The sequence below is a fragment of the Scylla paramamosain genome, chromosome 19 (assembly GCF_035594125.1).
Source record: "Scylla paramamosain isolate STU-SP2022 chromosome 19, ASM3559412v1, whole genome shotgun sequence".
Lineage (NCBI taxonomy): Eukaryota > Metazoa > Arthropoda > Malacostraca > Decapoda > Portunidae > Scylla > Scylla paramamosain.
The window spans coordinates 15,926,142-15,938,641 of NC_087169.1; the positions used below are offsets into that span (position 1 = coordinate 15,926,142).

The following is a 12,500-nucleotide window of genomic DNA, read 5'->3' on the forward strand; positions in this document are numbered from 1 at the left end:
TTGTTTTCTTTTATCAATCCGTCTGCAAAAAATGGATCACTCTACCATCTTTTATCTCTTCTATCTTACACTCTGCCAGCGCCTCCTTCTCGCCCTCTTCTTCCTCCTCCTTCTCCTCCTCCTCCTCCTGTCCACCGTTCCATGTAACCTCCAAAGTGATCAACACACGTAATTTCACTTTCCTTTTGTACTTCCATAACCAATTACCTTCTTTTCTTCTCACCAATTACTTCATCTATCACTCCCTTTCCTCTCCTCCCCTCAATCTCCCTCTCTATCCTTTATTTTCCTTCCCTTTCCTGTCTCTACACCACCTTTCCTTCCCTTTCTGTCTATTCTTCTCACCTTTCCCTTCATTCCTCGCTCTCTTTACCTTCATTCTTCCTTCTCTTTTCATCATCCTTCTTTTCTCTCCTCCCTTAAAAGGAAAATGTGTTTACCTCCCTTGTGCAGTAAAGGGAGAGACAGGTTCAAGGTGGAGAGAAGGAGGGAGGGAGAAAAGGAAGGAGGGAAAGGTAGAGTTAAAGGAGAGAGAGAGAGAGAGAGAGAGAGAGAGAGAGAGAGAGAGAGAGAGAGAGAGAGAGAGAGAGAGAGAGAGAGAGAGAGAGAGAGAGAGAGAGAGAGAGAGAGAGAGAGAGAGAGAGAGAAATAGGGATGTAGGGATAGAAGGGAGGAAGGATGAGAAAAAGAAGATAGGAAGGGAGGGATGGAAGAAAGGAAGGAGGTAAGGGATGGGAGGGAAGAAAGGGAAGAAGGAAAGGATGGGAGGGAGGAAAGGAAAGAGAGAAAGGATGGGAAGGAGGGAGGGAAGGTATGGGAGGAAGAGGAGGGAGAGGAGGAAGGAAAGGGGCGAAGGGAAAGGAGGGAAGGGATGAAAGGGAGGAAGGAGGGAGGGAAGGAATGAAAGAAGGGAATGGATGGGAGGGAGAGAGGTAGGTAGGATGGGAAAGGATAGAAGGGAAGGATGGGAGAAAGGAAGGAGGGAAAGGAGAGAAAAGTTGGAAGGGAGGAAGGATGGAAAGAAGGAATGGATGAGAAGGAAGGGAGGGAGGGAGGGAGTGGCTGGGCGTGGCGGGGTGGGTTCAAGGTCAAACTCTGTAAACACGTGACCTCAATAATATCTTTTTCTTGGTCACGGGAAGCTGAACTGAATCTTTTATTTTCATGACTTTTTTTTCACCTTCTCTTTTATCTGTATCACTTTGCCTGCTTTGTTCCACCCTTTCTCTTTTGCTCTTCCGCCTTCCACTTCCTTCGTCCTTTCTTCATCAGCGACAATGGCAACTCGGTGTAATTAAAGAAAAAAAACAATGCCATGCCGTTTTTTATATAAGCTACACTGTTCTACGCTTCTCCTTCACCCTTTTAGCATTTCCTTTCTTTCCGTCTTTCCTTTATAATATTTGTTTCTTATCCTTCCTACAACGCGGAAAACAAATCCAACTTTCTCCTCATATTCGATGATACAATCTGCTAATCGTGACGAGGCTTTCGTGGCCCCAGATAGCTAAGGTCGCCTCCACGAGTGACCACAGAAAACGTGTGCGTGTTTGGGGGGGACTTCAGTGCTTCCAAGGTTGTGCACTATCGCTACCTCACGACTTGTAATGTGTATGGATGTCTGAGTTTTATAAGTATATAGCTTCTTTTTTATAAGGATGGTGTTTTAAGTGCTTACTTTTATGTTTCTACGTGTTAATTTAGGCTGATGTCTTATATAAAGGTAATTTTTGTGTATTTTCTTAGTTTATTACTTTATTGGCATGCGGTGTGGAAATGAAGGTACTTTATATGAACATTTTAATAGGGATGTGAGGATAAAGATGGGTTTTCATTAGGAAAAATATTGTAGAGAATTATAACGAGAGAGAGAGAGAGAGAGAGAGAGAGAGAGAGAGAGAGAGAGAGAGAGAGAGAGAGAGAGAGAGAGAGAGAGAGAGAGAGAGAGAGAGAAACATTTTGCGGTGAATAACCTCCGTTTCTTGTTTTATTATTGTCGTTATTATTATCATTATTATTATTATTTTTTTTTTTTTTCTTGGTATTATTCCATCATCAGTTAAATTTGCTAAGTGACTTGCTGCACATTTCAGGGTGTGGACAGTTGCTCTTGAAAAGTTTGTGTTTTACGTATTTACTTCATGTTTATATATATCATTATGTGAGTTTTGGGTGACATCTCATGTAAGGATAATATCTGTGTACCTTTTGTTTTATTCCTTATTGACGTTTGATGTGCAAAAAAAAAAAAAAAAAAGGTAGTTGTGAATTTTGTTTTTTTAATGGGAAGTGAGGATAAAGGCGATATTCTATTAGAAAATTAGTGTAGGCAACTGCAGTAATTTCTTGTATAATCCTCACATCCCAGGTAACAAACCTTTAGTCCATCAAACATCAATAAAGAATGAAACAAAAGAGGACACACAAAAATTATCCTTACATAAGATGTCAAAACACTTATCCTCTAATTTTTGACGATCGTTTCTCACTCTTCGGGGACTGACGCCTTAGCGAGCTTCTTTCTTCTTCTTCTTCTTCTTCTTCTTCCATTAAAGGCAGCAGATGGGGAGCTGGTTAGTTCTGGGGAGGAGATTAGTAAACTTCTGAATGATTATTTTTTAACTGTCTTCACTCAGGAAAACATGCAGGATATGCCAGATAGTGAACAGGTGTTTAGAGCAGATGAGAATGAGAAGCTGACGGATATTTCCATAACTAGGGAGATAGTGGAGCAGGAGATAGATAGGCTAAAAAAGTTCAAGTCACCAGGACCTGATGAAATATATCCCAGAGTACTGAAGGAATGTAAAAAGATTATTAGTGAGCCGTTAGTTTCTGTCTTTAGGAAATCACTGGAGTCGGGTGAGGTACCAGAAATGTGGAGGCAGGCTAATGTAGTACCCATCTTTAAGAAAGGGGATAAAACTTTAGCGTCTAATTATAGACCTGTCAGCTTAACTTCAGTTGTAGGTAAAATGTTAGAGTCAATAATAGCAAGGAACATTAGGGAACATTTAGACAAACATAACTTGATAAATCAGTCACAGCATGGCTTCACGAAGGGGAAGTCTTGGCTGACAAACTTGTTAAGTTTTTACAGTAAGGTGTACGAGGCAGTAGATAATGGTGATAGTTATGATATCTTATATCTGGACTTTAGTAAAGCATTCGACAAGGTGCCCCATCAAAGGCTCCTGAGAAAGGTTAGGGCGCACGGGATAGATGGGAAGGTGTTAGGTTGGATAGGGTCATGGCTTGGTAACAGGCGACAGAGAGTGCTAATAAACGGCTCGAAATCCGAGTGGGGTCATGTCATTAGTGGGATGCCACAGGGATCAGTATTAGGGCCATTATTATTTCTAATATATATCAATGACTTGGATAGTGGAATTAATAGCGATGTTAGTAAATTTGCGGATGACACAAAGATAGGTAGATTAATTAGGTCAGAAGCGGATGCCATCGCCTTGCAGACAGACTTAGATAGAATGAATGAATGGACGGATAGATGGCAAATGCAATTTAATATCAATAAATGCAAAGTGCTTAGCGTAGGTAGAGGAAACCCACACAATAGGTACACATTAAACACCCAAACTCTGGTAGGTACAGGGTACGAGAAAGATTTAGGAGTTATAGTTAGCTCTGAACTCCGTCTAGGGAAACAATGCATAGAAGCCAGAAACAAGGCAAATAGGGTACTAGGATTCATTTTTAGGAGTGTTAAAAGTAGAAGGCCGGAGGTAATATTAAAGTTATACTTGGCGCTGGTCAGACCTCATCTAGACTACGCTGTGCAGTTCTGGTCCCCACATTACAGGAAAGATATAGGTCTATTAGAATCAGTACAGAGGAGAATGACTAAAAGGATACAGGGGATGAGGAGTATTCCTTACGAAGCGAGGTTGAAGCGGTTAAATTTACATTCTCTAGAGAGACGTAGGTTAAGAGGGGACCTGATAGAGGTCTTTAAGTGGTATAAGGGTTATAACAAGGGAGATGTAAGCAAAATTCTTAGGATCAGCAACCAGGGTAGAACAAGAAATAACGGGTTCAAGCTTGAAAAATTTAGGTTTAGGAAGGAGATAGGAAAAAATTGGTTCTCGAATAGAGTGGTAGATGAGTGGAACGGACTCAGTAATCATGTAGTTAGTGCTAGGACACTAGAGAGCTTTAAGAGAAGATTAGACAAGTTTATGGATGGGGATGATAGGTGGAAATAGGTAGGAGTGTTTCATACAGGGACTGCCACGTGTAAGCCTGGTCGCTTCTTGCAGCTTCCCTTATTTCTTATGTTCTTATGTTCTTATGTTCTTCTTCTTCTTCTTCTTCTTTCTTTTAATGTTGTTGTCTTGGCAGATGCCCCTCATATATAAAGAAAAAAATCATACATTTACGTACCATTATATATAAACACAAACACGTCAAGCCCTACTAACTTTGAAAGACATCCTATCTACACCCTTTAATGTGTACCAAGTCAAACATTCATGTAATAATAATAAAAAAATAAAAAAATGAAGAAGAAAAAGGAAACTGAGGTTATTCACCGCAAAATGTTCTACTTAAAACAGGTTAAGAATAAAGATGAAAGTGTGTAAATGCGTGTGTGTGTGTGTGTGTGTGTGTGTGTGTGTGTGTGTGTGTGTGTGTGTGTGTGTGTGTGTGTGTGTGTGTGTGTGTGTGTGTGTGTGTGTGTGTGTGTGTGTGTGTGTGTGTGTGTCAAACTTCACTTCACTCTGATCCTGTCTGTCTATATCTCACCACATTTTTTTCCAAGCCACTACAAACATCCTCTCGTCACTCTCACCGCCACCGCTGCTCACACGCGTCCTTCAACTCCTTACTCACTATTGCCACCCCGGGGAGGTTCTTCACTGTTACTTCAACCACTAATCTCGTCCACCGTTACCGCCACCTTCACTACCACTACTATAATTTCCTCACACAACACAAAACTACATTATTACTCGTACTACACTTTTTCTTCAAATGTTCAGACTCATCACTCTCTCTCTCTCTCTCTCTCTCTCTCTCTCTCTCTCTCTTACACACACGAAGTTCTAAACAAACAGTAACCTTCACAGTAGTTCACGTACACACAAACCCACCCAGAAGACTAACACAGAGATGAAAGGTGCAGGAAGGAAGGAAGGACAGGCGTGCAGGTGAGACAGGTGTGAGGGAATAAGTGTAGCGATTAGAGGATTACACTTAAAAAAAAAAAAAACTTGGAAGACTTGGGTATAAAAAGAGTAAACCTATTATAGACTGTAGTACGCAAGACACAAAGTAAGGAAGTGACAGCTGGTAATGAAAGTAACGAGACAGGAGTGGAAAGTGTGACGGTGATGAGCGAACATTTGAGACGCACACGAGACAGCTACAAAAATGGAATGGGGACGGTAAATGTGACTCGTTAGATTCTTATACCTATCGCCAGTGCATTTGATTTACCTCGAATCAGCGACATTCACTTCCTGGGGCGGCGCACTCTTCCCTCTCACAAGCTAGAAAGGAGAACCTACGCCTTTCTAGAGACTTAAAAAAAAAGTAGAAAAAAACTGAAAACTAGGAGAGGGAGGAACTGTACCACTTTCATTTTGGCTGGCTCGCACACACACACACACACACACACACACACACACACACACACACACACACACACACACAGACTCTTGATTGCCAGAAAAAAATCTTCATCCTGCTTCCGAGTCTGAACAGAATGAATGATAACATTTCGCCTCATAGTAATACGCGAAGGTCACGTGACGCCGGAGGTAAATAACTGGCAACTGACTCAAATTTGATACAGAACTACATTAAAAGCCCTTGTGGGGGAAAAAAATAATAAAATGACTGGAGTTTAATAGAAAGCATCCGAATCTTAAATAGTGCTTAAAAACTGATTGAAATAAAAATGCAGGAAATAAGTAAATAAGAAAAGGGAATAACACAATATAAATCGAAGGGAAAAAAATATGAAAGGCAAAGGAAGTGATGAATAACAAACAGAACCTTTACAACATTAACCAAACACTGCCACTCACTTCCTATCACTCGGAGCACCGGTTGATATATTCATTAGGTCACCAAATGAACTTCGATAAGATATTCACTCAAATATCTGCTACACAACTTTCCCTGTCAACTTTTTCCTTTCCTTTTTTTCTTCTGCGGGAGGAGAAAAGAAAATCGAGTAACATAAAAAAAAAGAAACAAAAACTGGATATATAAAACAAAAAAAGGAAAAAAAAAGGAGGAAACAATAATGGGGAATAAATGGAGGTGAGAAAGGTAAGAGGAAAAGAGGAGATGAGTACAGATTCACTCGTTAATCCTCCCTTCTGACTCAGCATTTCAAACTCGTGCTGTGCCTAGTTTTTTTTTTTTTTTTTTTTTTTTTTGTTGCTACGCATTTATTTCTGATCCTGCTGTACCTTCCTCTTATTTCCTCTTAACATCCTCGGTTGCTATTCTGTTTCTGTGCGTCTGTTTATTTTTCTTTACTTTATCTTTTTTTTATTCTTGCGTCGTTACTGTGCATTTATTTCTGTTCCTGCTATACCCTTCTTATCTCCTCTTAATATCCTCGGTTGCTTTGCTGTCTCTCTTAATATCCTCGGTTGCTTTGCTGTCTTTTTGTGTTTATTACTGTCGTTACTATGCATTTACATCTGCTGATCCTGCTACAGCTTCTTACTTCCTCGTAACATCCTCGGTCGTTTAATTCTTCCTAATCTCTCTATATCACCGGGTTCTGTATCTTTAAGTATGTTTTTTTTTCTCTCTCAGCTACTGGACGCACAAATAAAACAAATTACATGTCACCTATTTTTAGATGATCCACTGATAAACAACGTGATATTAATTACTTTCCCATATCACGCTGTAATTAAGCCGCCACCGCTCTCTGAAGACGAGGGAGAGAAAGAGGTGGAAGGTGGGAGGACAACGAGGAAGGAGGAGGAGGAGGAGGAGGAGGAGGAGGAGGAGGAGGAGGAGGAGGAGGAGGAGGAGGAGGAGGAGGAGGAGGAGGAGGAGGAGGAGGAGGAAAAGAACACTGGAGTAACCAGATCATTTAAAGGTTGTTTCGTAAAAATAAGGTTACTTGAACTAAGAGTCTCCACTGCTCTGCACATCAATGCATTTAATAAGTGACTCAACAAAAAAAGGGGCGAATGAAAAAAAAAAAAGATGCGGAGAAGGCACTCGTCTCCTCGCCTGCCTGATTAACACACTTCATGGAAATAAAAGAGAAAACTTTTTGATATACAGCAATATTATAGAGCAGATCACTATACAGTAAAATACGAAAGATACACTAATTGCCTTAGGAGCGAAGAAAAATCATCTTTATTACGTAAGGACTGTGATGACTGTTATAACTAAATCTTAACTAAACGCAAAGGTTCAAAATGCTTCACATATACTAGAGGGGAGGGAGTTCTTACTGCTCTCTCGGATAAGGTGGGATCAAAACCATTTCGTCTCACCAACTCTTCTCTAACTGACTGTCTTCAGCCTCTCTCATCGCCGCAGTGTTACATTTCTTGCTATCTTCTGTCGTTTCTTTCACGCTAACTGCTCTTCCGATCTTGCCTACTGCATGTCTCCCGCAAGAGCAGCCTCGCACTTCCTATTCTTCTAAAACCAGGTCGATTCTGAGCAATTTTCAACCCCATAACCTTCCCCTTCTTTACTTTTTGTTCAATTACGACCTTATGAGCTGAAGAAAACAGTTTTTATGCGGCTTGAAACCATTTTTGTTTCTTGACCTAGAGGTGAATGGACCTAACCATCACCACCACCACCACCGCCGCCACCACTCCATCCTTATGTGGAGGAGGAAGAAAAAAGAAGGTGAATGAAGCGAGTAATTAGATGAAAAGGAGAATATAAGGTCCAGGAAAGATAAGATGATTAAGGCAAGAGTAATAAGAGTAATAAGACGAAAATGATATAACGGAAGAAAAGAGAAGAATGTGTCATTATCGTCACCACAGAGGAGCGAAAAGATAACAATGTGAAGAAGAGGAGTACCAAGGTGGAGAAGGAAAGAAGAGCAGGAAAAGAGAGAATTGTATCATTATTTTCCATTATCAGGTATAACTGTAGTGCATGAAAAATTAAGAAGACGAAAGAACGTGTATGAAAGCGAGAGCGAGAGAGAGAGAGAGAGAGAGAGACAGAGAGAGAGAGGAATGTGTTACTACATATTACTAGACCCACAAAAATGACTCGGTAAAAACAACTCAGCAAAATCTAAGTCCATTATAATAAGTTCAAACACCAAGGACGCATAACATCTAAAGCACGTGACACACACACACACACACCACACACACACACACACACACACACACACACACACACACACAGAAACACACATACAAAGGTGCACTTAACATTTCTAAAGGTGATTGAGAGAGAGAGAGAGAGGAGGGAGAGGAGAGAGAGAGAGAGAGAGAGAGAGAGAGAGAGAGAGAGAGAGAGAGAGAGAGAGAGAGAGAGAGAGAGAGAGGAAGACAAAATGAGGAATCGAAAGGCAGGCTGAAGAGGGAAAAAAATGAGTTCCCTGTCACTTCTCTTATCAACACTAGGTACACTCCCGCAATCTGCTTCCACAGGTAAAGGTGAGTAGGTTAATTACAAGAATATTAAGAGGTGCTCGTCCATAATCTATTTAGTGTGGCCTAGCTAGTAAATCCCTCAGGCTTGTAGAAGTGGACGTAGGTAAATATATGCTTACTGTACGCAATGCTATGATTCTGATTGCCGTGTGCTCGTATCCGTACTCGCGAACCGGTTTTGTGTGATATATAAAGGCAAAGTTTACAGTTTCACTTGTATACACACACACACACACACACACACACACACACACACACACACACACACACACACACACACACACACAGTGACAGACAACGGTTTACGATGGTCTCTGCAATATTCAGAAACAAAAACTCTCTCTCTCTCTCTCTCTCTCTCTCTCTCTCTCTCTCTCTCTCTCTCTCGTCTCTCTCTCTCTCTCTCTCTCTCTCTCTCAAGCACACACCCTTATAAAGGTCATTCAATCATGCATGTACGTGTGTTTTTTCAGAATTTCAAGTTTTCAAAGTAATGACGCAACACGATCCTGTCCACACACACAAATGATGCTAAACACAACACACGTACTAACCAAACCTGGGCGTACTTTCTACAACGTATCAAAAAAAAAAGAAAAAAAAGAACAGAAGTGATGGATAATTTAGTTGTCTACATCTCGGCATCTCTAAGACCATAGCGAAAAAATTATACTGAAAGCTTGACCACTGGAGCACCGCACTCTCCCTTGGGTTGCAGTGAAGCCAATAAGAAAAGAGAAGGTGCGTTCCACAGTTTATAGAGCATATTTAAGTTGGGCTTCTTATGACGCCCAACCTTAAACTGACCTAGAAGGGAACAAGCAAGGAAGACGAGATGAACGATGACGAGGCGGAGGACGAAGAGGAAGATGAGATAGAGGAAGAGGGCAACGTCAATGAAGTGTAGCAAATTGTAAAGGAAATAAAAAAAAAAAAGTAAATATATCACACAGAAAACTTTGCATCTGTCGAGAAAAAGGGACTAAGAATTCGTAAAGCTAAAGAAATGTCAGGCTATGATAAATGTATTAATTAGAGACACCATTAAGATCCTCTATTTGGGAGATAATTATGCAGAATATACAAAAAAAAAAAGTGGTCATTATTGTTTGGGACTTGACAGGAAATAGAGGCAACTTTCCCAAGACACTTCTCGGTTCACTCGTATCGTGCAAGATAAACGACCAAGACTCAAGTAAAGATTGTACAGTAACAAATAAAAAAATAAATAATAATAAACTGAGTCAACAAAATATCGAAAATTTTATTCATGATATAATTGTGTAAGTTTTTTTTGTTATATTTGGATTTCAGTGAGTGAAAGTTAAATGTCTTACCCTTTTATTTTTAAAGATGTTAGAATTTACACACACTTTAGGACCGAGTACTTCACTAAGCGTAACTAGGAGGGATTAGAATTGTGTTGACCCCCAAGTGATGGAAAAATAGAGTCGTAAGAGAAAAAGAAACAGAAAAAGAGAGAAAAAAAGAAAAAGGGGAAAAGGGAAAAAGGAAAGGGAAAAGAATAGAAAAAAGAAGCATCACTAAAAAAAAAACAAGATAAAAAGAAAGAAACACGAAGACCATGTAAACTGAAATATAAATAAAACCGGAAAGAAAAATATGAACAAGACAAATATGAAAAGAAGCAAAAGAAGGAAATGAGAAGCCTCGACTAAAAAAAAAAGAGAAAAAAAGATGAAAACAGAAATAGAAAAGGAAGGCGAAAAACCGAGATTAATACTTACAAAAAAAAAAAATATACAAGTTCCTGCACCACCTTACACACACACACACACACACACACACACACACACACACAGCAATACATCCGCAGTGGGGGACAACAGAGCACAGAGACAAGGCATGAACGACACTTCTTTTTTCCCCCAAGACGAGAGAGAGCGAAGGGGTGATATACAAAACGGGAGGTCTTGGTAAATTTCCCCTGTGGTATTTATGAAAACGCCCTTGTGTGTGTGTGTGTGTGTGTGTGTGTGTGTGTGTGTGTGTGTGTGTGTGTGTGTGTGCTGTTTTTGTTGATATTAATGTTTGGGGTTTAAACAGTGATGGGTAATTATGGTCATGCACACACACACACACACACACACACACACACACACACACACACACACACGTACACAGTAGAGGTCATTTGTGTGCGTGACGGCGCGTGTGTACATTTCAAGGAGCTGTGAGGAAAAAACAAAATGTAAGCAAACTCTCTCTCTCTCTCTCTCTCTCTCTCTCTCTCTCTCTCTCTCTCTCTCTCTCTCTCTCTCTCTCATAATTAGCTAGTCTTATGCATTAAACACTCATAAGGTTCATGGAAGTTCGAAATCTGTTCCGGACACATAAGTCGAGATCCCGAAAAAGTCTCGATTCAATTGTTCGGTCGCTGAGGCAAAGAAAGGCTGAAATGGAGTCAAGGTGCTTCACATTTTACTGTCAATACGAGACGCGGTTCACTGGACTCTTGAATCAGACTCTCTGAAGTGGTTTTACTACTCGGATATTGCCTCTGATTGTGGCAGCATTCATAGCAGTAAGGTGAAAGCAGCAACGGTGGTGGTGGTGGTGGTGGTAGTGGTGGTGGTAACTGGAATTATAACTACGAACTATTGCCACTATTACTATAACTAGTTGTTGATGTTTATTTGTAGTAGTAGTAGTAGTAGTAGTAGTAGTAGTAGTAGTAGTAGTAGTAGTAGTAGTAGTATTAGTAGTAGTAAAAGTAGTAGTAGTAAAAATAATAAATAATAATAAAAATAATAAAAATAATAATAATAATAATAATAATAATAATAATAATAATAATAATAGCAGCAGTAGTAGTAGCAGTAGCGATGGTGGTGGTGGTGATAGTAGTAGTAGCAGTAGTAGTAGCAGTAGTAAGTAGCAGTAGTAGCAGCAGTAGCAGCAGTAAAAGCAGTACTAGCAGCAGAAAAGTAGAAAAAATTGCTTGTAATCTTGCCCTTCATTGCAGGAGCCAGGAAGACAGAGGACAGTGAATATCACTTGTGCAATATCAAAGTCTCACTCTGGTGCAAAAGTTTATGAATCAGAAATCAACACAAAACAGAAACATTTAACGGTCCCCACTTTTACTCTTCCTGCACCTCCCTAAACCACTCCCCACCATGATCAAAGAATTTTCCACACTTCCATAATGGAGCAGAAAATTATTGCCTTAAGCGCTACAGTGCCTTTGCATACAGTCAGTTAATCTTTCCTGTAAATCTTAGAGAAAAAATAAGCTCAGGTTACAGTGTTAAATAATTCTCAATATGCGTCACACATTTCATGAAGTAACGTATTGCAATAAAGATTTCAATAATAAAGATATGAGATAGTTATTTGCTTTCAAACACTAAACAATCCCAGGTAGTGAAATTTATCAGTAATACGTGATGGCAGTAATAATATAAGGTTAGTAGGATTTCCTGGCCAAGATTATATGTAAAAAAAAAAAAAAAGACTATGCAGTTTGTATAAATAAGATAAATGAGATCAATTTTGACATAGCGTATACTTTCTACCAAATTCTAAAATAATCGACGTATATACTTTCCCCTTCAATTTGGTAGTACATTGCTACTTAAAGACAGTTACAGCCTCCTTCAGCCTCTCTCCGCTTATTGAGACTGATTTGAGAGTGGTGTGAAAGTGACAGTCGCGCCAATGCAACACCCAACACCGCGGTGACCCTGAATAGCGGAAAGATGCAGAAAAACAGCATGTTCTCGCGAATATATGTCAGAGTTTCAGGTCTCAGGATGACAGATACTTGTAAGATTTCATGTGTGTCAAAATTTCTGAATTTCTGTGACTCTCTCTCTCTCTCTCTCTCTCTCTCTCTCTCTCTCT

At 39.9% G+C, this 12,500-nt stretch overlaps 1 protein-coding gene across 1 annotated transcript in view; it reads left to right on the plus strand.

Annotated features, from left to right (window-relative positions):
- Window positions 1-9,468: 9,468 nt before the first annotated feature.
- LOC135110002 (uncharacterized) overlaps window positions 9,469-12,500 on the plus strand; it is a 13,867-nt gene continuing 10,835 nt past the window's right edge. The window contains exon 1 of the mRNA XM_064021994.1: window positions 9,469-9,525. Coding sequence (XP_063878064.1) covers window positions 9,469-9,525 — 57 coding nt within the window. The remainder of the gene's footprint in view (window positions 9,526-12,500) is intronic.